The sequence below is a fragment of the Dermacentor variabilis genome, chromosome 3 (assembly GCF_050947875.1).
Source record: "Dermacentor variabilis isolate Ectoservices chromosome 3, ASM5094787v1, whole genome shotgun sequence".
Taxonomy (NCBI): domain Eukaryota; kingdom Metazoa; phylum Arthropoda; class Arachnida; order Ixodida; family Ixodidae; genus Dermacentor; species Dermacentor variabilis.
The window spans coordinates 9,235,385-9,262,759 of record NC_134570.1 but is presented as its reverse complement, the minus strand read 5'-3'; the positions used below and the strand labels follow the sequence as shown (position 1 = coordinate 9,262,759).

The 27,375-nt window shown below is 45.3% G+C and overlaps 1 protein-coding gene across 6 annotated transcripts in view; it reads right to left on the bottom strand.

Annotated features, from left to right (window-relative positions):
- LOC142575121 (uncharacterized) overlaps positions 1-27,375 on the bottom strand; it is a 261,480-nt gene that overhangs the window by 94,936 nt on the left and 139,169 nt on the right. For 5 of the 6 annotated variants that reach the window (XM_075684131.1, XM_075684134.1, XM_075684133.1 and 2 more), the window contains 4 exons: positions 26,859-26,909; positions 26,698-26,753; positions 23,638-23,716; positions 11,172-11,300 (listed from right to left, as the gene is read on the bottom strand). In XM_075684131.1, coding sequence (XP_075540246.1) covers positions 11,172-11,300; positions 23,638-23,716; positions 26,698-26,753; positions 26,859-26,909 — 315 coding nt within the window. The remainder of the gene's footprint in view (positions 1-11,171; positions 11,301-23,637; positions 23,717-26,697; positions 26,754-26,858; positions 26,910-27,375) is intronic. The other variant, XM_075684135.1, reaches the window with a different exon arrangement.

Sequence of the window (27,375 nt, the reverse complement as noted above, 5' to 3'; positions counted from 1 at the left end):
CCACATTGGTAAATAATTATAGACCGATTTCTGTGCTTCCGTTTACCAGCAAAATAGTTGAAAAATTAATTGAAATTTGCATTCTGGCTATAACGCTAAGTTTAATATACCGTCTTTGTCACAGTTCGTGTTTCGCGCGGGTCTTTCGACAGAACACGCAGTTATTAGCTTCACTGACTGGATTAAAACACGGCTGGACAAGGGATTAATAGCAGGATCAGTCTTGAGATTGATATTAAAAAAGCCTTTGACAACATTAACCATCAAATTTTGTTTTCTAAGTTAGAAAGTTATGGCATAACTGGGGCCGCTTTTAGTACATCTTAAGAATTATTTTTGTAACAGATATCAAAGAGCTTTCATTATTGGCGCCTTTTCCCAACAAAGGCTTCTCACTACTGGAGTGCGAAAGGGATCAATTCTCGGTCCACTCTTATTCATTACATTTATTAAGGGTCTAACGAGTTATTTATATAGTTACAGGTGTTTTCCTTAAGCCGATGATACGACCATTGTAATATCTACCATAAACCCCATTCAACTTTTAGATAAAATAGACTGCACTGTACGCCGGCTGGAAAAGTGGTGTCATAAAAATATAAAGATTATATAAGCATAAACTCTGCTAAGTCTCAGTTTAGAGTTTTTCATTCTCCTCCAGAATCTATGACAGCTAATTTACCCATACGCATATGCAACGTTGCAATTAAGCAAATTTGCTGTGCTAAGTTTCTAGGAATCATTCCAGATTCCAATCTATAATTTTACGCTCACATTGATTCACTTAAGAAAATTGGCTTTGGCATACGATATTTAATTAAAGCTCGTTCAGCTTTTAGAATCAATACAGTTCTCTTACATTACCACGCTTTGATCCACACACACTATATATATTATATTACTGCTTGGGGAAATACTTATTATACTCATATGTCTCATTTTGTTAGTATCGAAAAACGGGCATTGAAAATTATAATATTTACAGCCCCTCTTTTATCATCTCAGCCCCTATTTCTAAAATTTGGTGTACTTCCTGTTGTTTCCACATGTAAAGCTAGTCTGATGGTTCTGTTGTATAAGGTAATTGACCGTCAAGTTTCCACTGATGCTTTTCCAATTCACCGATGCACAAATATTTTTATTTGTTTATTTATAGAAGTACCTGCAGCGCCACAAGGGTATTATTGCAGGGGGGGACAAATTGAAGAAAAATGAACTTGTGACAAAAACTTGATATAGCTAAGCACAGGTGGTAAAAGTAACAAAATACTTAACATCGATGAGTCATCTCTACGGTAAAACGGTCTTCAGTGAAATGCGGTGCAAAATTGCAAGACAGAAATGGAAAGGGTACACTATCGCATCAAGTGCAATGTCAGCCAAATGATATAAAGAAAACGGGATGATACACTACGACAGACTGCGTGACAATAAATACAGAAGCTCTGACATGTTTCCCATTCACCAATGCTCCTGGGAAGCCTATTCCAGTGTGCGGAAGCATGCGGAAAAAATGAATTACGGTAGACATCAGTACGACAGCGCATTTCAAGAACTTTCAGCTCGCGATCACATCGTTTAGAGATGAAGTGCGGAGGGAAAATGTAGAAGTTCTTATTTATTCCTGTGAGATCAGAGTAGATTCGGAAAAAAAGTTCTAATTTTAATCAAGATAAAGATCCAACTAGCGTTGCTTTGTCAAATAACTTTCTCCTACCAAAAGTCACTACAACTTATGGTAAACAAACTGCCTGTTTTAGTGCTATTTTCATTTGGAACAATTTAAAACCTGATTTAATAATGTTGTCGGTGAGCCGTTTTAGATCGTCTTTGAAAACGTATTTACTTCCATCACTTTATTTCGTATATTAATCAGTTTCACGTTGTCCCTATCGATGTTCTTCTATGTTTTTTTTTAACATATTGCTACGGGGATGTTGGGAATATAGAGACACTGTATTCACGATATATTGTCACGGGTATACGACTATTTACAAGATGTATTTACAAGGCATATATAAACCGCAGCCGAAAATCCCGAGAGGCTGTTGCCACTTGGTCGTCTTTACCATCGACGACCTTGTCCTCTTTTTCCACCGTAGCAATATATACAAGATGAGTAAGAGTAGTTAAGATGGCTGACCACCAACAACACGCAGCAGTCAGCATCTGTTTTGCCCTATTTTTGCCCTATCTGTTTCTCTATCTTGCATTTTTTTTTGTCTACCACATTCATGTTTTCTGTACATTTTGTCTCGCATATTGCTCGTTAAATGCACCAGTAAGAAAGCTCTCTAGCTGTTCCTGGGCACTATAATAAACATTTGAAAGACCGATTATTATCGTAGTATAACGATATTATAGAAATCCGTAGAGTACGATAAGCCTCTCTATATGGCTTTCATAGATTAAGAAAAAAGCATTTGATTCAGTAGAGATACCAGCAATCAAAGAGGCATTGCGTAATCAAGGAGTACAGACCGCTTATGTAAATACCGTGGAAAATATCTACGGAAATTCCACAGACACCTTAATTATACACAAGAAAAGTAGGAAGATACCTATGAAGAAAGGGGTCAGACAAGGAGACACAATCTCTCCAATGCTATTCACTGCATGCTTGGAAGAAGTATTCAAGCTATTAAACTGGGAAGGTTTAGGAGTAAGGATCGACGGCGAATACCTGAGCAACCTTCGGTTTGCCGATGACATTGTTCTATTCAGCAACACTGCGGACGAGTTACAACAAATGATTGAGGACCTTAACAGGGAGAGCGTAAGAGTAAGGCTGAAGATTAATATGTAGAATACAAAGATAATGATAAATAACCGGGCAAGGGAACAAGAGTTCAAGATCGCAAGTCAGCCTCTAGAGTCTGTGAAGGCGTACGTTTGCCTAGGTCAACTAAACACAGGGAACCCTGACCATGAGAAGGAAATTCACAGAAGAATAAAAATGGGTTTTATCGCATACGGCAGACATTGTGAGCTCCTGAATGGGAGCTTACCGTTATCATTGAAAAGGAAAGTATACAATCAGTGCATTTTACCGGTGCTGACGTATGGCGCAGAGACTTGGAGTCTGACAAAGAAGCTTGAGAACAAGTTAAGGACCGCGCAAAGAGCTATGGAACAAAAAATGCTAGGCATAACTTTAAGAGACAGAAAGACGGCGGTTTGGATCAGAGAGCAAACGGGTATAGACGATATTCTAACAGACATCAGGAGAAAGAAATGGCGCTGGGCAGGTCATGTAATGCGCAGATTAGATAACCGTTGGACCATTAGGGTGACAGAATGGGTACCAAGAGAAGGGAAGTGCAGTAGAGGACTGCAGAAGTCTAGGTGGTGCGACAAAAATAGGAAATTTTCGTGTGCTCGTTGGAATAGGTTGGCGCAGTACAGGGGTAATTGGAGATCGCAGGGAGAGGCCTTCGTCCTGAAGTGGCCCTAATACAGGCTGCTGCTGCTGCTGCTGCTGCTGATAAAATATGTGCGTTTTAAGTATGTACTAGTATATTATTTCAATGCTAGCTTTTGTGCAATTAGAAAAAAGGCACGCATTAAGAAAGAGCAATAATATGCTATGCGCCTGATGATATGCACTGTGCTATTAATTTTTTCTGAGTTACAATAATGGTTGGCTACAGTATCCAGTGTTGTGCAATAAAATAATATGCCGCAACCATTATTGTGTTCCTCACAGAACAAATTGAATATATCTTTCTCAGTCAAAACATCATAGCAGGCTGAAACCAATAAACTGGTTTTTTATAGTGACGAAGTGTATAAATTGTGAAAATAACTTGTTTATATATAAATATTTCTTATATTATGCAAATGAGCTGCCCCCATACATTCGAATAAGCGCTTTAATAGTACGACTTGGCAAAGGGCAACAAAAGACCCCTATTTAAATCCTCGAATTCTCAAGCTGGTATTATCTGACGGTATGTCATTTCATTAATGTCCAGAAAGACAAACTTGACGTGTTGAAACCAGTAACAATGTAACAAGGCCTTTACACTGCGAAAATGTTTTCTAGCAATACACTCAATGTGAAGGCCTCCCGTTGCCGTGTTGATGTATCAAAACAACCTAGAATAATAAATGAGGTGCTCCATGGGCAAGATTTCATAGAATCAAGAATCGGGAGGAGACAAGCTATGAATTACGTAAATTTTAGCTATTATAGATGTTTTTTTTGGGCAACATGTGTTTCAATTCTTTTTTGCTTGATTTTCTCAGAACCCGCTTGTTCACGTTTCTTTCATGCAATATATTGACACGGATAGTTTATCTGTATCTGGTTACCGTATTTTCACCGGCTAAAAATGTTAAACATTATCGCTCTGCGCAGGATGCGCCTGAACGTATCGCAAGTTTCGCGAATGTTATGGATGGTTCTGTCGGTTGTCTGTTGTCGACGAACCTAGTATGACCTGATTGCATACGCGACACGAATTGTGTAGTGGTATCTGGAAGGCGCGCTGGCACCAGCGAATACGCTGGAACTTTCGACGACTGATGTGTGCGAACCGACGCGCTTGACCCGCAGATGAAATTTTCTACGATTACCGGCATTGCTTGCCGCTATCGTTGCGATGATATCGTTGCGTTGCGCTAGCGTTGCAGCATGTTTCACCGTCACTACTAGTGACAACATTTCCAACACAAATTTTTTCAATGATACTTCGCACGCCTAATTCTTACATAGTTGGCTGTGCAATGAGCTAATAAAAAATGAAAGGTACAACAGTTTTTCATATGATATGGAATCGTCGTGCAGGTGTTTGCAAAGCGATCTTGTAGACAGACGACGCGCGAGCGCTGATGTCGGTATTTTGTGCACTATCACGGCCGCTTTATTCAGCGTAGTGGCACTATTGTTACTTCAAAGATAAAAAGGAACTTTTGCGGCAGGCGTAAATTCATTATTCAAACGTATTTTTTTTTCATATCTGCAAGAGCATACAGGTCACTAACTTACTATTTCAAGCTTAGTTTACAGCAGGCTGTTTTAGGCCGGACTTTGACGGATGAAGACAAAATAGTCCAGCAACAGTGCGCCGCAGCGGAGGAGCGAGCTTCGGCGCGCGTGAGAGCTTCTGACACATCATAATTGGATTTCTCCGTTCTTTCTACGCATGCGCGAGGAGCAGTGGTCGCGAGAGAGAAATGTGGGGACTTTCGGTCCTTCAGATTTCTCTTCGCCTATGTACTACGGAGAAGAAAGTTGTTAGCTCCATTCGTCCCTAGCCGAGCTGGTAACACAATCGACAGAATGCGTGGCCGGCAAGGCGAAGAAGCCGTGTCCAAAGTGAGTTTGTTGCTATTTTGTTGCGCCAATAGCATATTAAATTTTTATAGTCGCAGGGGGATATGTTTGGAAGTGAAGTGTCTTCTCGGATGACTTTAGTGGCAAACCATTACATATTCATTAGTTATTCATTAGTGTTCATTAGTGTCGTTGAGCAAGGTCAGCATACCGCACACTTCAAGAGATTCGCGGCAACGGACACAGCTTATGAATTCGACGGCCATGCCGATGCGAGTTTGTTGCTTTTTTGTTTTTTTGCTGCGGTTTCATATTAAATTCTGATAGTCGCAGGGGGATACGGTTGGACGTGAGGCGTTTTCTCGGATGCCTTTAATGGAAAAGCATTACGTCGTGCTGATGCATTGTTCATTAGTGTCGTTGAGCATACGACACACTTCAGGGGAATCGCGAAAACGGAAACAGTTTATGAGTTCAACTGCCGTGCCGATGCATCAGTTCTTAAGGTAACTGAGCATACAACACACTTGGAGATTCGTGGGAATGGAACATTTTGTACTCTGGATGTGAAAGTACTAAAACTTGCATAGCCATGCAATCTGAGCCGTAGATCGTTTAGTGGTGTTGGGCTGCTGAGCACGAGGTCGCGGGATCGAATCCCGGCCACGGCGGCCGCATTTCGATGGAGGCGAAATGCGAAAACACCCGTGTGCTTAGGTTTAGGTGCACGTTAAAGAACCCCAGGTGGTCAAAATTTCCGGAGTCCTCCACTACGGCGTGCCTCATAATCAGAAAGTGGTTTTGGCACGTAAAACCCCAGATATTATTATTAGATCGTTTAGAGCTGTGCAGCCACATTGGCAAAACACTACGCCCTGCGGATGAATACGGAACAAATGTATCCTAAAGAAATATGGTCGTCATGCAATTTCATAGCTGTAGACCCTTGTGAAAGCTATACAGTAACACTGATATTGGCTCCGTGGTTTGTGCAATCAGCCAGGTCTTCCAGATTCAGAAAAGACAAGACCGGAGGAAAGCTTCTAAAACTACAAGACGGCAACCTGATTTGATAACTCATAGTGTGGATGTTTCCAGTAGAAGCACCTGCACCAATGGAAACTAAGTTGCAGTAAAAGTTGGACTTCAGAAAGTAAATGCGTCAACATTACAGCAACGATAAACGCAATTCTACTACATGGATGACTTGCCTTGTATGAAAATATTGCTTTCAATTTCTGCGCTCCTGTTCGCCACGTAAGCATTGCGGATTAAGGCGAAGTCTCACTGTTTAGTACAATGCGTTTGTGACTGGCTGACCACAAATAAATCGCTATCAACGTCGTATAATGAGCATTAAAAAGTTCTTTTCAGCTCCTACTTTGTGACTGATGAGCCGGATGTGCTTACATAGGTGAGGATCCACCTCCAAAGGGTCGTCACTGAATTGCTTTTCTTTTTTTTTTACAGGAGCGTGGACACATGCATAAATAGTGTTTTTTGACTGACTGCATATAGGTTACCAGGCTTTTTATCAATCTTTTAAATCACCCACACAGGCGTACGTTATCCTTTTCATTTAGTAAAGAGGGGTAAACATCGACAAAATGATGCACCTCAAATAGCTTGAACGTGTATGCGTTTTCTATCCGCAGTGATGGACAAGATGGGGCTCAAGCGTTGCACAATGCCGTTTGCCTAAAGTCAGCTTCGCCGTAAGGCAACAATGTCGCGCAATCAAGCATGCGCAGTATATTGCGGAGAAGTATACAAACAGTGGAAAGCGGCCACTGTCAGAGGATATAGTGTGCGCGCCTGCCGTCCCGTCTCCTGTCGCAGTACAAGCACGGAGACGCCGAACAAGTGCACTGGCAGGCCTTCAGAGCTATTTCGCACGCGGTTGTAGCGATCTGAGCCCTTGTTTCGAAAACATAGAGCTCCCGTATATGAGCTAGACATCGTAACAGCAGGGATTAGCAATACGCGCTTCTTCATTAATTACCCTTGCGCACAAGCACCTCAGAATCGCTACCAATCTGCACCACGTAGCCAATATCAGTGTTACTGTACATCTTTCCAAGGGTCTACTGCTATGAATTTGCATGACGACCATTTTTCTGTAGCATACATTTGTTACGTATTCATCCGCAGGGCGTAGTGTTTTGCCAGTGTGGCTGTACAGCTTTCACAACGATTTACAGCTCAGATTGCATGGCGACGCAAGTTTTAGTACTTTCACATATAGAGTACAATATGTTCCATTCCCACGAATCTCCAAGTGTGTTTTATGCTCAGTTACATTAAGAACTAATTCATCGGCACGGCAGTTGAATTCACAAACTGTTTCCGTTTTCGCGATTCCTCTGAAGTGTGTCGTATGCTCAACGACACTAATGAGCAATGCATCAGCACGACGTAATGCTTTGCCATTAAAGGCATCCGAGAAAACGCCTCACGTCCAACCGTATCCCCCTGCGACTATCAGAATTTAATATGAAACCGCAGCAAAAAAAAAAAAGCAAAACAAGCAACAAACTCGCATCGGCACGGCAGTCAAATTCATAAGCTGTTTCCGTTCCCGCGAATCTCCTGAAGTGTGCGGTATGCTGACCTTGGTCGACGACACTAATGAACAATGGCGCATCGGCACTATGTAATGCTTTGCCACTAAAGTCATCCGAGAAGACACCTCACTTCCAAACGTATCCCCCTGCGACTATAAAAATTTTATATGCTACCGTCTCAACAAAATAGCAACAAGCTTACCTTGGACCACGGCTTCTTCGCCTTGCCGGCCACGCATTCTGTCGATTGCGTTGCCAGCTCGGCTAGGGACGAACGCAGTTTTCTTCTCCGTAGTACCTAGGCGAAGAGAAATCTCAAGGACCGAAAGTCCCCACCTTTCTCTCTCGCGACCACTGCTCCTCGCGCATGCGCAGAAAGAACGGAGAAATCCAATTATGATGTGCTCGTCGTTCGCTTGTCGGCGCGTGCCGAAGTTTGCCGACGCCTGCCAGCGGCTGGGCTTTAAGAAGGCGGGGGTGCGAATACTCAGAAGTATTTGGTGTCTATGCAATACTGTGTCCGCGAAGTGCCGACAGTGTATGTGTGCCGAAAGCGCCGTATGGCCGACTGCCGTCGTTTCTCCTATGTTTGTGAATGAGCAATAGAGGTCCCCCACGGACTCAAGGGTGTGCGTGCGTGGTGCAATGCGAGTGCACGAACCTCTAAATTCGGGGAGGAATCACCCGTTCCCTCGCCCCTAATTAATATGGGTGCGGCCAAGACCTTGGGAGGAGCCGGGAACCAATTCGGTGAACTTGATTGGACCGTCACCAATATCTGCCGTTCCCCACCACAGGGAACTAGGGAAATTAGGTTATTTAAACGCAGGCTTTAGACCGAGCTGGGCAGTCTAGAGTCTAGAAGCTGAGCCTACAATCTGCTGAAAAGCGTCAATGAGCTAGTGCCATCCAGTGTCGCCTGGGCCGCCTAGCAGCGCCTGAACTGCGAGTTACTAGTTGACGAAAGAGACGACAAACCAACGTCTGCAATGGAGCTCACACTTGTTCCCCTCACGTTAGCTCACCCTGCTCGAGGGAAGACGTCAGACCTAGACTCCCGGGAAGGCCAGCCCAGCAATGGCATCCACCGCAAAGAGATCGGCTTGCCAGCGTTCTTCGGGAAAGCTGTGCCGTCGACTCCACGCTTTATGGACTTTTTGTTGCTGCCCGGCCATGCGTATGCCATCATTTGTTTTCTTTTGAACTCTGTTGAGTTGACCACCGCTAACTGTGTTTTGTGTAGTGTCAATTTCTATGCTTATTGTTAACTGTTCGTTGTATTTCTTTTGTATTCATCATCGATCTAGATTAACTGCATGTGGGTTAGTGTTCTTGCGTTTTTGTGTTTTGTTTCAATTGTCTGTCGTTGTCAGTCTATAAATATATTTTTTTCTTTCTTTCTCCCGACTCTTTCTCCTTGACTGTGTTCGCTTGAGTACGGAACAACCAACCGGATTCCCCGTCGACGACTTCGCGCCGACGGTGAACGGGTGACAAGCCGTTACAGAAACACTGTATTAACAATATATATACAAGATAAGTCAGAGTAGTTAAGATGGCTGACCACCAACAACACGCAGCAGCCAGCGTCTCGCGATCTTTTTCTTCCTCTCTCTTCTTTCATCCTTCCGTAACAATATATTATATTTTTGTCAATTCATTCCTGTGCTTACTGAAATTATTTTATCCTATTCTGATAGGAGGCCCTCCCACATTTCTTATTTTTGGGCCTCCTCCTGAGAATATATCACCTTCATATGTGTATTGTATCTTGCATTTATGGTAATGAACTTGAAACTTGAAACCCGCCCAACAGAGCAACGGAAAACTCAAATTGCAGTAGACAATTCTTTAAAATACCTTTTGACTGAGCCAACAATAACTCGTCAGGCAGACCGTGAAACACCTTTTGCGCGCCGCCGCCGCGCGCGGGCGATCGGCGCGCTTGCTGTCCCTCAAGAGCCGCGAGGATGCACGTTTCTCAGTGAATTCGTCATTCCAAAAATTACGGAGAACGACAGTTTGCTTGTATAAGGATTGAAATCAAGAGAAACCGAATGTCCAAAAGAAATAGTCATCTGACAGCTGGGCCACATCCATACGCAACACTTTTCAATATATTTTTTGATCAACTGTCAATTCTCGTTTGCCATTGCAAGGCGCAGAGAGCGAATGCGGTGATTCCGTACCGTGCTCTGCTGTACACGCGAGGGCATGCGGTTTTCTTCAGAGATGATGGTGTGAAACCTTTTATATTAAAAAGGAATCAAGTGACGCTCCTGAGTTTACCATACAGATAGGCCAGATGATGATGCCACGACATGCTGCTATCAAGAAATAAACCGGGATACCGCACACAGTCTACATACTTAACAGGAGTACATGTAAATGAAACACAGTGCTGATCATGCAAGTATACTGGGATGTTTATCGCTGTGGTCTTCTAGGGACTTCTAAAACATGTTAACTGTGTCTTGCTGATATTTACCTTAATACAATTTTTTCGCAAACCAGTGCATTAAACTATGTCTTGCATTTTGCAGGGCGCCCACAGCCTTTTCATAACTGAAATGCTTTGTTAAAATTACCGTATCGTCTGCACACTGATAGACAGTGCCTTTAGAAATTACTGTAGGAAGATCATTTATTAATATATTAAACAATAAGGCTGACAAAATCGATCCCTGGGGAACACCGGCTGTATGCCATTGCTTGCTACTGACGGTTTCCTTGTCGGCCATAACTATTTGCGACCTACCACACATGTAGTTTCGCAGTACGTTGTGAAATGGCCCTCTGAATCCCATCAAAATTAGTTTCGCCAGTAGGATGCTATGGTTCATTGTATCAAAGGCTTTGGCTACGTCTAGAAACAGCGCAAAGGTGAATAAGTTGCGCGGAATATGCTTCATCTGAGATTTCTTTTAATGGTGCTGTGGTACCTCGATTCGGAACAAAACCAAACTGCCTGGGCAACCTTTAGTTGCCCTTTTCTTGTGCTACCTGATTACAAGTTGTGCCCACGAATTCCCTCATTTTATCACACCACCTGATCCGTCCTAGACTGCACTTCTCTTCCCTTGGTACCCATCCTGTAACTTTATTAGACCACTGGTTATTTGCCATACGCATTACGCGGCCTTCCCAGCTTCTTTTCCAGACACCTCGCTCATTACTCATGACCCTTTATCGTACTTGCTTCTCCATAAATTACTTGTATTTTCTGGTTCAGGAAGCAATCAATCAAAGTCCTCCGCCATGCAAGTTCACTGCGCACATCTGTTTGCCTGGCATTAGGGTGTTTCCTACTCATGCGAATCAAAACTTACTCGTTGAAGGGTGAGTTGTCTATAGGGAGTTATGATGTGCTTTCTCAAGCAGCCTGTTACGAGCTTCCGTAGCTTCTCCACAAACCACCTTGTTGCACACGGGTGGTATAGCATCACTACGGCTCCGTGCTGCGCGAGAGAAAAAAAGAAGGCATCGATTGAAGATGGACAGTTCTCACTTACCGAAGTCTTGCGCCTACTGGAGATTACCTGCTATTTTTTGCAAACTACTTTGTGACGGTACGAGCATATTCATAGGTCGTGTTTATCGGAGCCCAAACTCTGGTGATGCTTCTATCAGTGTCATTCATGATTACATGGAACGTCACGTGTTTGGTTCCCGCGTTGTCCTCATGGGTGACTGTAATCTGCCGGACATTGACCGGAATAGTATGTCCTACTCGTCATCAGCTTCGGATGCATTGTTTGACCTCATGCTAACCTTCAATCTTCATCAGATCGTTTCGCGCCTCACCCGCTCACAGGGAAATACTCAGAATATACTTGATCTAATCTTTTTCAGTAATCACTTCTATGCCAGACCACGACGTACCAGTGTGCATCGTACCTCTTGGTGACACCATAACCACTGTTTCTTCTGTATCTGAAGTAACAGACTTCGAAAACGCTGATGACAACAGTATACTAACGCACCTCGCTCATGAATTCCAGCATTTTTCAGAAATTGGCGCCGAGGCTTCAGTAGATGTAAATTCCCTTTGGTTTCACGTCAAATCGGTTGCGCTTTACTGCATCACTTACTGCGTACCTACAAAAACAGCGCCTTCCAAAAAATAATCCATGGATCACGCGAGAAGTCATTCAAGCAAAGTGACGTTTGAAAAGGTTACGTAAGGCGATAAAACCAAAAGGCAGGGGAGAATCCAGAATTCAGAAATTACCAGACGCCATCGTGGAATTCAAACTTTAAGCTAAACGTGCTAAACAGCACTAATTTGATGTAACACTAGCTAATTATCTTGTTAATAAACCCCAGAGGTTCTGGAATTACTTTCGTGCCAATAAAAATGCTACATCACATCCTCTTCCTGAAAAAAATGCTGTTAAGGCTAACACATATAACAATTTTTTTTCGGTCAGTATTTACTATAGATGATAATATTATTCCCGCAATTGCAACGCAACATCACACGAAATTCGATGAACTAGACATTACGGATGCCGGTATTTTCAATCTACTGCTTAAACTTGACCCCAAGAAAGGTAGTGGCCCCGACGATGTACCTAATACTTTCCTCAACAGATATGCAGAGTGGTAGAGTAAATATTTTGGCCTAGTTTTCCGGAAATCACTTACGACTTCACAACTATTTCATGATTGGAAAATCGCAAAGGAAATCCCGATCCACAAAGGAGGTGACACAACATTAGCTTCAAATTTCAGACCCATATCACTAACTAGCACATCACGTAAACTTCGCGAACACATAATATTAAAGCACATGACAGCATTACTAGAGCGCATAAATTTTTCTCTCCTAAAAAAATTAAATTATGGGGTTTTACGTGCCAAAACCACTTTCTGATTATGAGGCACGCCGTAGTGGAGGACTCCGGATATTTCGAACACCTGGGGTTCTTTAACGTGCACCTAAATCTAAGTACAGGGGTGTTTTCGCATTTCGCCCCCATCGAAATGCAGCTGCCGTGGCCGGGATTCGATCCCGCGACCTCGTGCTCAGCAGCCCAACACCATAGCCCCGAGCAACCACGGCGGGTCGACAGTAACTCAACTAACAGAACTAGTCGACGATCTTGCTGTTACAGTTAACAAGCGCAGTCAAATTGACTTGATTCTACTCGATTTATCTAAGGCTTTCGACTGTGTTTATCGCAGGAAATTAATAGCTAAAGTTGAAAATGTTTTTGGTATAGGAGAACTTTCTGTTTGGATAAAAGGTTTCTTAAGTAACCACTCGCAATTTGTGATTTGTGAACATCCGGAGTCCCTAAAGGGTCTGTTCTCAGACGATTGCTTTTCTTATGCTATAGGAACGATATCAAAGCTAACATCAATTGCAAGATAAAACTATTCGCGGACGACTGTGTCATATACAGAGAAATTAATCAGTACAATGATGATATTAAATTAAACGATTCTTTAGCTGACATAGCTAATTGTTGCACTAAATGGCAGATGCAGATAAACATACAAAAGTCCGCTACCATGGCTGTAGCCAGGAAAACTGTATCATCCATCTTTATGTACGCAATTAACGGTACTCCACTTAACAAAGTTGAAGAACACAAATATCCAGGCGTTACATTGACCTTTGAGCTCAAATGGGACAAACATATCAGAAATATAATCTCAAAGGCGCTGCGCAAACTATTTTTCTTAAAAAGAAGCCTGGCGCTAGCAACCAGGTCAACAAAGCTGCTAGCTTACACATAATTTGTAAGGCCTGTTCTCGAATACGCTAATACAGTCTGCTTTCCGCATACACTGACTAACATAACCAAACTAGAATCAATACAAAGGAAAGCTGTGAGGTTCATCCATAACAAATATAAACGCACAGACTCGCCAACAAATATTTTAAACCAGTCCAGCTTGCGAACGCTATCCACAAGAGCGAAACACGCTCGCTTAAAATTCTTGTTTCAAGTAATAAAAATAACTATTAGTATATATACCGCCAAATACATTTCATTTTCCGAGGCTCGACCTACACGTAATAAGCATGCGCACACATTGACAGAATACGTGTGTAAAAATGACACATTTAAGTATTCTTTCTTCGCGCTCGCACTAGCAGAATGGAACGAACTTGATGCTACATACCTATCACCAACATTGAATCATTATCTGAATTTATCTCACAAAAAGAAAAAAAACTGTGTGTGTATAATAGTACATATGCATGCAGGGACACCGGCAAAGATTGTTTTATTTGTTGGGAAATTTTAATAAACCTTCTCATTTACGACAGCTTATTCGTTTGCTATAATGGTTCTCAAACGCTCGAAGTTTAATTTTAGTTATTTCTGTTTTGTCTCTTGCCCCTCATGACACCTGTGCTGTTTCTCCTTGGCCATTTCTCGCAGTGCCTCTTGTCTTTTTTATTCTTTCTTTCGTTTTTACTATTCCGTTTGATCTTAACATGGTGTTACTTGTATAATATGTATAACTTGCATTGTTTATGTCATCTTTTGTGTAACCTATACATTGTTTTCCTTGCACTGTACAGATGAATTATTGTACTGCCCAACTGCCACGCTCTCGAAGGAGAGCAGCAGTATTGAAAATAAATACATAAATAAGACCCTTCCCACAGGACGCCTTTTACTCTTATTCTGCATCGTCCGACTCCATCTTAAGCCTGAAAATTTTCTACGTTCATCAAACCACCTAGTTCTCTGGCGTCACCTAATACGATTTCCTTAATTTCCTTCCTAGGTATCCATTCTGCAACTCCGATAGACCAATGGTTATCAGGCTTGCACGCATTATACGGCTTGCCCAACAACATTTCTTCCAATTAATGTCTGCTAGGATATAGACTCTACCCCGTTTCCTCACTAATCCACACCGCTGTCTTCCTGTTTTTTAATGTCATGCCTATCAATTTAAAGCGAATAGCTTTCTTTGGCTCCTTCGCCCGTCTTTGTGGCGGTTGGTGGTCGGACTGTCACCGATGCAAAAGGTGCGTGCGTACTTGTCGCGGAACGTCTTCGAGACGGGAGGTCCTTGGGCGGCGGTGCTTAGTAGTTGAGGTGGTGGGGAGCCCTCTGTGGTCGCCAGAAACCACACTTTACACAGCTCTTCACCGGTGCAAGAGTCAACGACAAGGCTACAGCCATAGTCGTAACGGACGCTGCCGCTCATCCCGTATGAACAGAAGTCACCTTTCCCTATGAAATCCCGTGGGGCTGAGCTTACAGCCACAATCAGGGCTGTGCAGCGTGTACCAGCTACTGCACAACCAACACAATCTTCACGGACTCCAAACGCGCTTACAGAATAGTGCAAGCGAGCTCCCTGCCAAGGAAGTTAAGCGAAAGACTTCACCAATGCCTCAGAAAACGAACAAAAATAATTTGGGTATCTGGATACGCGGGACTACGGTAACTGAATGGGCTGACCTGCTCGTCGAGACGCTCTACTTTGGAGACCGGATATACGCAGTACAACCCCGACGCTGTTACGAACCACGCACCTCATGTTAAAGCAGCATCAAGAGGCTAGACGGGTCTTTACAAAATGTGCACATCACTGCAACGCAGCCAGGGCAAGACAAGCACAAAGCAACACCCTATCCGCATCTGCTAGATTGCACCATATCTATGGCCCAGCAGACTCACCACCTTCGAAATAGCAACAACACGCCAACACTGAACAGACATTCTGGCACTGATATCCCACCCCACCACTCGACTCCCTTCAGAAAGCCAACTATCCTTGGCCCCGAATACTGGATGGCTCACTCGAGCCTTCTAAACGCAAAACCGAACGTTCCTCGCTGCGTTCATCGAATCAGCACTGGGGAAAGCCGCAAGCGAGGCCCTGGAGTCAGCTAAAACTGCGGCAGAGTTCTGTCTCTCACTGTGGTGGCTGCGGCTCGGCAGCGAGAGGGCAGAATGCCGGTTGCCTTGCACGCCGGTGCTTGCGGCGCTGGAGTGAACACAATCACGACGAATCGGCTGGTAGCCACACAAAAAACTGCTACGAATTGTTCTGGATAGAATTAAGCAATGAAACGACAATATTCTCACTGCAACGAATATATGCTTTAATTCAAGTGCACCATTTCTTTAATAAAGGGAATAGTTCTCTAGAAGGGTTCGGTTGCTTCGCTTACATTGACGGTCATTGTCGATGTTCTTTTCTTTTCTTCGGGGGGAGGGGGGGGTTGTATTTTTGTTCCAGTCGCGCAGTCATCAGTGTGTTCTCTAGCTTCTTTGTTTAGTTACGAGTTTCTGTCTCATGTCTTGGTACCGCTGGAATGCAGTGATTGTGCACTAGTGATTGACCTAAATAAGATATTGAATAAAACAATGACCTTGAAATGTGGACGTGGAATAAATGACTTCTTTACATCTGCCTCTTGGTTTTAATGATTGGTGCACCTAAAAAAGCACAAATTATTTTCTTGGATCACGTCTGTGAAGACGAGGTTCGCGTTAGACGAGTTATGTTTCTTGATCTCTTGCGGTTCATTGGAACGGCTATCTGCTGAACACAGCCAAACCTCTGACGTCAGACTGAGCTCACGGCTAAGGAAGATTGGGACAAAGTTCAAGGAATTTTTGCCACCAATTTGCCCCACTTACATGTGGCCATTTTCTGGCAAGAAGATGCAGAGGAGTCAGCCGGTATAAAACGAGTTGGTGCGTTTTTCTCAATTTATAGTGCCCACTTAGTAAGACGCCAAATAGATCGTCGTGCATAAACATTAGTAGTTGGCAGATCATGCTGTATATATGCAACGGCAAGTACATCTTCAGTATTTACTACACCGGAAATTTCTGAAAATGAATAAATATTGAACTGGCGAGATATTCCAGTCATTCCTTCTGCATGACATCCTAGGCGCTTGAAAAGCCACACGATTCGTATTCAGGCGTAAGGCATAAGAAGCAGTAAAAAATTTCGGAAAGATGAGGAGGATGCAGGGAGAATAAACAAAGGTGGCGACCTTGCGAAACAAAAAAACTGCCAAATGTCAATTTTGATACTGTTTCTTTTCTCACAATGAATACAAAAAAAAAAGAAAAAAAATTAATAAGCAGCTATTCTTTAATCTGTTCCTCAAATGCATATTACCAGCGATTACTATATTCTTTTTCCCGGAGTCATAAGAAAATTAATATAATATAGTAATCGCTAGTAATATGAATTTTAGGAATAGAGTAAAGAATAGGAGCTATTGACATGTTTTGGCATTCATGGTGAGAAATAGAAAAAAAGCTTGGGCAGGAACTAGGAGCTTAACAATGAAGCTCGAGGACAAGTTAATGACGGCCTAAGAGCGATGAAACGAAAAATGTTAGGGGTAACGTTCAGAGGAAGCTTTAGCTCGGGCCCAACTCCGACGCGGCCTATTCAAATTCATGTAAAACGCAAAAACGTTTTTGGGAGATAACCCCTGGACCGACTTTGATAAAATTTGTTGCATTTGAAAGAGAAAGTTACATTCTAGTGACTGTTGAAGCGGAATTTCGATTTAGGGCTTCAATTTTCTTAAAACGATTTTCAAATATTTGACCATTTGAAAAAAATAGAAGCACGAAGTTTACAAATTCATAGCTCTGCATCAAAAACTGATATCGCAGTTCTGTAAACGGCATCCATTAGATCATTCAAAGCGGACAAATTCAATATGTCATTTTCATATTACGTGAATTTGTTATGTTGCTTACAACGGTTTTACAAAAGTTGTATTTCCCTATGATTAAATTTTTTTATATTCATGTGTAGCATGTCAGTTTTGTCCGCTTTAGATGTACTATTCGATGCAATTCACAGAATTGCATTATCATTTTTAGTGGTTGAGTTACAGAGTTGTAAACTTGATAGTTTAGATTTCTGAAAATTTTCGATTTTTGCCAATGTTTAATAAAAAATTGACGACCTAACTCAAAAATTCGAAACAAACAGTCACTAGATTTTAAGTTTGTCTTTTAAATGCAACAAACCTAGTCAAATTTGGTGCAGTGGTTGCCGAGAAAAACGAATTCTCCTTTTACATGTATTTAGATTAGGGCACTCGAGCTAAAGCTTCCTCTTAAGAAACAGGAAGAGTGTGGTGTGGATAAGAGAGCAGAGGGGGTAGTCGATATTCTAGTTAACATTAAGGGAAGTAAATAAAGCTGGGCACGCCATGTAATTCCTAGGCTAGATAACCGGTGGACCATTAGATTTACAGGATAAGTGCCAAGGGAAGGGAAGCGCAGTTGACGACGGCAGAAAATTAGTTGGGGTGATGAAATTAGGAAATTTGCAGGCACAAATCGGAATCAGCTAGTGCAAGAACGGGGTAACTGGAGATCGCTTGGAGAAACCTTCGTCCAGTAGTGGACATAAAGAAATAAGCTGTTGCTTATGATGATCACTATATTCTTTTACTATTTTTTCTTTATTTATAAAATGTTCTTTTAGTTTTAGTGGGCTCAGCCATAACATTAAAAGCAAATCAAACTTGCACATCCCAATTTTATTGCGAATTTGGCGCAGGCAACCAGCATAGGATCCTGTGCTGCACTCTAAGAAAAGTTTACACCCTTTGAGTCGTATCTTGCCACACAACGATAAACGTCATCTGTCTTGTCCACATTTCCTTTCTTTAACGCTGCGAGCGCGGTACTTCCCAGTAACGAACGGCATGCGCCTTATCAGCATGACATAGCATCGCCTACCAGAAAGTAGCGGGCGCGGCGTTTTCAAGAAAGAAAACGCAAGCAAGGCAGATGACGATTACTGTTGTGTGGCAGATATTCACCCCAAAGCGTGTAAACTTTTTTTAGTGCGTGTGCGCCGCGACCATTTTATTTTATCGAGGGTCATGTGCTTGGGCTTGACAGAAACCTGTGCGGATGGCGACAGGCACACGAGCTGCTTCCGCGGCGGACAGTCGGCCGTTTTGCGTGAGCACTGGTCCTTTCTTCGGAACGCTCGCGAAAGCAATCTTTCACTACTGATGGTATAACGTAGCCGGAGACGACTTCCGTCAAACAGACATGAGTGAAAAAAAAAAAATTGACCGCGCTTACACTACTGTGAAGAGGGGTGCAAGCGAAGCTCGGGATCCACGGCTCTTCGTTGTCGTAACGCCTCGGCTTTGCGCTCCCTCACGGCAAGGTCGGCACGTCGACTACAAAGGCCTTTCCCGAGCGAGTTCCCGGCGGCGTTCGTGAAACGCCGTCTGTTCTTCGGTCGAACGCACGACGCGCGGCCCGCTCCCGCTGTCGTTCCTTCACCGCAACCTGCTCTTCGGCAGAACGAACCAAACGCGGCCTCCGTACTGCGGCAGGTGTTTCAGCGGCTGCGTGAACACAACTTGAAGTTGAACAAAGCCAAATGCCGGTTTAGGGAAGCGCAAGTGTCATTTTTTGGGCATCGCATCGATGCTAAAGGTCTTCAACCACTGCAGCACAACCTTGATGCTGTGCTAGCCACGCCGAAGCCAACACCGGTAAGCCAGCTGAAATCTTTCTTGGGCTTGGTTACATACTACGCGAGATTCTTGCCCAACTTGTCAACTGCGCTAGCTCCTTTATATCGCTTGCTGGCAAAGGGTATGCAATGGAAATGGGAGTCGTCTGAAGACAGAGCGTATCAAGAAGTAAAGAGTGCCTTGTGTAAAGCTAAATTTCTTGTACACTATGACCCACAAAAGACCCTTCGACTGGAGTGCGATGCGTCGTCGGTCGGATTGGGCGCAGTACTGTTCCATCGTATCAATGGCGAAGATTATCCGATAGCCTTTCGCTCAAGAAACTTAGCACCGGCGGAGCGCAATTACTCGCAACTGAAAAAGGAAGCGCTCTCACAAGTTTTCGATGCGACAACATTTCTAGACTATGTTTTTGGTAATAAATTTTTTTTTGATAACAGATCATAAGCCATTGACGGGGCTGTTTCATCGCGACAAACCTATTCCGCAAATGGCGGCGGCTAGGATACAGCGATGGGCACTACATTTATCGGCGTATCAGTATGACACAGACTATCGGAAATGACCGTTGAACGTGAACGCCGACGCCTTGAGCCGTTTACCTCTGCCAGAACGTGGGCAACCCGATGAAGATGATCCTGTAGAATATGTGCTGCATGCGCAAGCCTTGACAGATTTTTCTCTTTGTGCACAGCAGTTGGCAGACAGCGCAAGCGATGACGTCCTTCTCCAACAAGTGAAGACATGGATTCTGCGCGGCTGTCCAAACCAAATGAGACGGGAGCAGCAGGGTTTTCAGCCGTACTTCACCCGCAGACATGAACTTACTGTGAGTAATGGACTAATCTACTGGGGTCATCGGGTTATTTTGGCCGAGGATGTGCAGTCAATTATTCTACAGGATTTTCACCAGACCCATCCAGGCATGACGGCAATGAAGCGCCTGGCGCGCACGATGTTTTGGTATCCGGATGCATCTTTACAATTGCTAGTAGGTACAGTGGGGTGGGGCGTTTTTCGCGACGCTCGATGTTTCTGCGCAGGCGCCAGTATGAGTGGGTGAGAGAGAGAAAATCTAGGGACCTTTGCTCCTTGAATGTGTGACTCTGCCTAGGCACTATGGAGGTGGTTTCTTTGCGCGTGCTGCATGCGTTTGTCCCCTGGACATGCCGGCATTGCGGAGTGCAGTCGAGTTTGTTTTCGCTCCGCCGCTAGCCGCCCGCGCGGTGAGGCAGTGGGCACCGACGCCCCACTTGGTGATCTCTTTGTCTGAAGCGGCAAGGTTCTGACTGGTGTTGTATAAGTCGCGGGTCACTTTTTTCGTCGCGACGACAGATTGGATTTTTTACAAGTACTGCTCCTTTAGGGAACATGTAACCGGCAGACGGAGGCCTCAGGAGAGCACCTGAGGTTATAATAAAGCAGGCGGCGCAGAATCTCCGGGGCACCCAAAGGGTAGCGGGGGGATCAAACCTGGAGGCAGGGCGGCCCGCGGGTTGTGGCCGCTGAGTCCGAAGCGTGCCAGGGGGTGTTCGCATAAAAAAAAAATTGGCTGTCCGCTATCACGGACAGCCGATCTTATATACCTCTGGCACGCGCAGGCCTCTGCGAGCCCCAACCCACGGACCAGTCCGGGTTCCAGCTTTCGTGTCTCCGTTGCCGCTTTGGTGTCCTGGAGGCGCCGCCAATAATGCGAAAAAATGACACGTTCTTTCAATTAGTAAAAAAACACGATTGAATAAATATAGTTACGTCCAGCCGCGAACTTACGATGCTAAGTTCAGCACTACCGCACCCCGCAACTTCTGCCGGCACGCCTAGGGACAAGCGCGCACAACACGCGCTAAGAAACTCCTCCGTAATGCCTAGGCAGAGTCATATATATTGAAGGAGCAAAAGTCCCCACATTTCATCTCTCGCACACTCTCTTACCCACGTATGCGCGCGAACGTCCGGCGTCTGCGCAAGTGCCATGCCCCGCTGTACCTACTAGCAATTGTAAATACGCATCCCGGATTGGACCGCAACATAGAAAAGATGGTACAAAGCTGCCAGCAATGTGTGCAGTGTTGGCACATGCCAGCGGGCCAGGTCCCCTTAAGCTGGCCGAAGAACAACAAACGTTGGTTTCCTCTGCATGTCGACTGCTGGTCCGGTTGAAGGTAGCATGGTCTTGGTGGTAGTGGATGCGGAAACGAAATGGATGGAGGCAGTACCCCTTAAAGCAGCAAGTGCAGAAACCACGGTGCAAGTTCTGGGGGGATCGTCGCGCGTTTTGGCCTGCCGTTTCCGACAATGCGCCGCAATTTAACAGTGCAGTGACTGAAAGATTCTTCAAAGATAACCATGTGCGTCATGTTAACTCCGCTCCGTATTACCCTCAGTTAAACGGATTAGCGGAGTGCGCTGTGTGCACCATTAAGGAGGGAATGAAGAAAAATGAGCCGGAAGTCTACTCAGTCAACAACTTCTTGCTGCGTTACAGGACGACGCCGACTCGAGAAGGGAAATCGCCCGCCGGGATGCTTCTCGGTTTTCAACCAAGGACCCATCTAAGTGAACATATTCAAGGGCAGGAGGTGGCACCGCGGGATTCCACGGTGGGCACGCCCTCGGCACCGACGTTGCAGTTGCTTACTCCGGGAGCACCTGTTTGGTCACGTCATTACAATCAAGCCGGCCAGAGATATTTGCCCGGCACGGTGACGTCAACAAGAGTTAGGCGCTTGGTTATAGTGGACACCGGAGGAGGAGTGCAGTGCCATCACGTGGATCAAGTGCGACCACGGAACACAATGGCAGAGTTAAAACAGGAACTCAGCACAACTCGGCCTTCAGAACACCACACCTCGCGAAGTGATAGACCCTCAGGCCACCAAGCCTCGCAGCGCGACCAACCCTCAGCAGGAGAAGACACCGAACCGCCATCAGACGTATCACTTGGTACAGCCCGGTCTCCCAATGAGACAACCTCAAGAGAACCGACAGTCTCGGATTTCCCAGGCGTTCTACGCGCGCAAGAAGACCTCCCGATATAATAGGCTTCTAAGAGAAAGGAAGTGCCGCGTCGCGTCATCGGAAGCCCGTTCATCGCACGAAGTGCGCATGCGTGACCAAATGCGCACTGCATGAAAGCAGCCACGCTATCTGCAATAAACAATTCTTTGGCTTGCGCCTACTGCGTGTGTTGCTGTCACTCGCGCTACAACAGATTCCAAGGCAGCCATTAAGGCCTACAAAGCCGCGATGGTCTCCCCTCAGGCCCTCCGCATTCTCCAAAGCGCCAAAAGTGTCTCTTCCCATTCTCTCACTTGGTTTCTCGCTCACTTGGGGGTCGACTGAGGGCTCTCCCTCTAACCTTAACGAGGGCGCGCACGAGGCCGCGCGAGGACTCGCTGACCGGGCCGCCTCCGCAGTTCCCCTGCGCCGCGGGAAACCCTTGCTCACGTTCAAAGAGGTCATCACACACTATTATATTTCAAGACAGGTATTCCCTCTCCCGCACCCTGCCTTATGCGAGGCGCGGGCGGTGACCTTTCGACTTTTACAAGCCCGTGAGTATCCTAACCTTGCGGTTAATTCTTCATGAAATATACCCTGAAAGATATACCCTGCTCTGCCTGTGGTGTAACGACAACATTGGATCATGTGTTGCGGCAGTGTGAAGCCATTGGCTCCTCCTTCAGCGAGGAGGTGAGCTGCGCTCTTGGGCAGCCCCGAACTCAACGACCATAGATCCTTGCCGTCGAGAGTGCCCGCGATCGGGCCTTCAAGCTCGGCTTGGGCAACCCTACGTGGGACTAACCGGGTGGCGCGCGGTCTCTCCTGCGTCTTCTCTGGACCAGTTCTCTCTCTCTTTCACTCACTCAGTCACTCGCTCACCTCACTCACTCACTCACTCACTCACTCACTCACTCACTCACTCACTCACTCACTCACTCACTCACTCACTCACTCACTCACTCACTCACTCACTCACTCACTCACTTACTCACTCACTTACTCACTCACTTACTCACTCAGTCACTCACTCACTCACTCACTCACTTACTCACTACGGTCAGCCCACTGTAATCTCCGAATGCGTCGGTTCGGCACCGTTCGGCGCTCTTATAAAATAAGCCAGAATTCTTCCTACCAAAAACAATTAGCAGTATTATATATACATATAACCTAGAAACAGCTATTCAAAAGACTGATTAGCAAATTCAGTTGCAGAATTGTAAATTTCGCAACACTGGAAGCACTTGGGCGGCGTGCAACGTCGCCCCATTGTGCACGCTCTGCCACACAGCCCAGAAACTTGACGTATTTCGACGTCAGCCTACCTCGATGTTGTGCAGCCAGCGCTGTGGCGGCACGTACTTGTATTCGCCGTACACAGGCCACAGGGGACGGTGTCCTTCGCTGTACGGAAGAGAGAGGAAAAGGGGTTAGGGCTGTATAGCGGTATCAGAATAGCGCTATTATCGCTATGCACGTAGTAGAATGACTGCAAGTTGGGTGAGTCTTAACGGATTCATAATAACTGATGTACAGTAGGACACAAACAAAAAGAAACGGCGCAGCGTTCTTCAGTCGTGAGAGTGCTCGTCGTTTTCTTTGCTCCTGTCCTCGTCCCTTTTGCGCATCAGTTCTTATGAGCACGCAGTAGAGTAGTTTAAGCATGTAATTGTAATACTACAGCAGCGCATGTCGTCTTAAAGGGTCCCTCACCAGGCCTCATAGCAAATTTTGGTTATACGCTGGAAGTTGTTACGTGTCCTATAGGAAGCGTTCTGCAGCAAGAAGTTTTTCAAATCGGTTCATTTATAGCCGAGACAGAAATATTTCAGTGCCACGAACCCATGATTTCAGCAGGCGGGCTCCAGTGCCAAGAAGACGCTCTCTCCACTCGCCCCGTCTAGCCTCTGCAAGCGAAATTCCTTCCTTGCGTTCTCCCATACCGGAACTCGAGGATCACGTCACGCATACGTCAGAGGCCCCGCCTTCATTTTTTTCTCCTCGCTTTCTTTTTCGGCGCTACGCTCTTCCGCTGATGGCGTAACGCGAGCTGTTGTCTCGATCGCGCGGCGCACTATTTTGCGCACTGTGCACAAGGACACATGACTAGCGGTATAATTATGTGCTACACGAATACTGAGGCAGAACAAGAGGATTGCAGAGCATGATCACAGAGTGGAACACGGTAGAAAATGGCAGTTCCGGTACCTGCGCGCGTGACCACACGACCGTGGGAACAAGCAGACGAAGCGGAAGTAAATCTCTCTTGCTTTGGTGCGAAGTAAAACAAAAAAGCACGCAGACATTCCGTTTGTGTGCTTTATTGTTTCTCCAAACTTCAATTCGTCAATTCAAGCAACAGATCGCACAGATAACAGATGTTGTCTTGAATAATTCTGGAAGTTACGTGTCACTACGAGCGACGTCACACCGTGGCACACAAGGCGCAGGCACACAAGTACGTCATCCTCCGGCTTGGAGCGCGGCGGCCACGAGCAGAAGGACAAATGGCACTCGGTTTGAAATTTCAGATCTTTCCGCGGCGCGTAGAGATGTAATACTTTGCAGACACGATCGTTATCGCACAATGTATGCTCTGCGCTTGTCAGCTCAATATGGCCAGACCTAGTGAAGGGCCCTGCAATCCAAACACGGTGAGATTGGCCAAATGATTAATTGATTTCTCTACAACAAATTTCCAAAGTGCGAAACACGAGCCGTGCTAATTTAGCGACTGGAAACTGCTGTGCAGAGGTGATCTCTTCTATGCGGTCGCTGGTGCGCCTGCGCAACAACCGCGGTTCTCCGTGTGCAGTGCCATATTATTCGTGACAATCTCCACTTGCGTCGTTCCTTCCTCCTGCAGACTGCAAGAACCGTTGTTATCCCTTATAATAGTATTGGAACACATTTTAATATCCGACAATTTGAAATAGTGAATTCTCGAATTGAATAGTAAAGTATATTTGATTCGCATTCGGAATTTCGAATACGCGTACACGCCTTGTAGTTAAAGCGCCATCATTATTAGCGGAAAACACAGCTCTATTTTCGGCAAAATTGAGGAGACCGCGTTTCGGTGTGTCGATAGTCTGGTCGGATGACATGGTTGACATTCGGCCCCCGTACTCTCCACGACATCGTGATCAATCGGCGCTCATTGCGATGATTCGAGTGTAGGTGCACGCAAACAGACACGGCTTTCTGGAACACTCGCGACGCACAGCCCCGCGCCTATAGCGGCAACGCGGCGATTGCACGCCAAGGGCAAAAAAGACAAAGATCATACTCGACAAACTCAGCAGCAAGATGGAGCCGAGTTTCTCGCCCTCGAAGGCGCTGGCAGTTTGTACAACAGAGGGCCGCACCTTCGTAGGAGGGCATGTGTGAACGCGTTTTGCACCGGAAGCCTACAGGACCCGTGTGGGGTGCTATTCCAGACATCGGAAATTCTGCGATGGCTTCATTTTGAGCTAATTAGAGCTGAGCAGATTCCCGACAATGTCCAGAACATTACCCAAGATATGGGACAAAAGGGAAACAGCCATTCGTAAAATAAAGCTAATCTATCTCTCGCGCGAGCTCTTTTTTTCATCCGACTACAATGCGAGGATTGCTCTCCTATCATCCCACCGTTCAGTGCCAGCCCACCATCCCGGCGACAACGCAGCGCTGTTCGTACACCAAGCGCGAGACGGAACGCAGGGGCCGCCTGTAAAAAGCGCGCTCGCGTTCTGCGTCGTCGGCGCGCGTTCCGGCGGCCGGTGGCATCGTCGCGTCTCATTCCCGGCACGCACACAAGCGGCGGCATTAATGTGCTGCGAAGCCGAAGCGCAACACTGCGCCATACGGTGGTTGAAAATCAAACTCGCTAAGATGAGCGAGAGGCTATTTGCTTGACTACGGCCTGCGTGGAATATTTTGGCCCTAAGTGGACTCAGTTTAATCACTATCTGCGCATGATGCTCTATTTGACTGCTTGGGTCAAAATGGTAACAGGGAGTTTTAGAAATAGCCTACCTAATCGGCTTAGCGGACGCAAAAAGCCACTTTAGACGCTTTGCGTTCTATTGTACACCTTGGCGGACTCTATTTCCTCGCTTCGGCCCCCCTATTTCTGAAACTCCCCAACTTCCAAGACCGTGGGGCGCCCAGTCAGCTGTACACGTCAAGCGTCCATGTTGCACTCTAACGTGTCTGACGGAAACTACGGACAAGAAACCGACCATTCGAGGGAAGCAAGTCATTTGCGAATTCACTTAAATAGCTCTACGTACACATAGGCGTACACATATACACAGCGCAGGGTTGAAAGAAGTGATCGCTTCTTACTTCATAGTAAAATATAACCACTGAGTCGTGCAAGGAAGAAAACGTATGCTTACTGCGTGGGTACAGCATCACTGTATATTATCCTCTTGTTCATACAGTAATGATACGGCTATGGAAACAGGAGTAAAAAAGTACGATGCATGAGCCTTCGGACAAAATCATGCAGGTTTGGTGAAATCCCAAATCGAAGGTGGAAAAAAATGTCGGCACTTACGCGGTATCCTTCTCTGACCTTGTTGCACTTGTATATTGAGTGGTACCAGCCCTTTCAGAAAAGTATCTCATTGTAAGCACTGCAATGTTAAAATGGTGATTGTAACATAACACAGAATGACACGAAGATTGCATCGTAGATCTCAGAATGCGCGGCGCCGTTCGTTGCAGTGCAGGCTTGACTGCAATTGCAGCGCGCCTCGAGAATGCGCCAGCCACACTGCACGGGCCGGCAACTTCGTGCAGCACGTTCTCGGCTGTTCTGTAGCATCGTAAAAGATGATGTCATGCCTTGAGACTCCTATTCGGTAAACAAGGCTATCGGGACATGCGAGTTATTTAAACAGCGTGAAATCGTGCTAAAAACTTGTTTGCGAGTGTTAGTGTTGCTCCAGAAGCAACACGAACCATTGGCTAAATTTATCATAACGATATTTATTTCCCATCATTATACATATATATATATATATATATATATATATATATATATATATATATGCACTTGGCGGTAGAGTAGG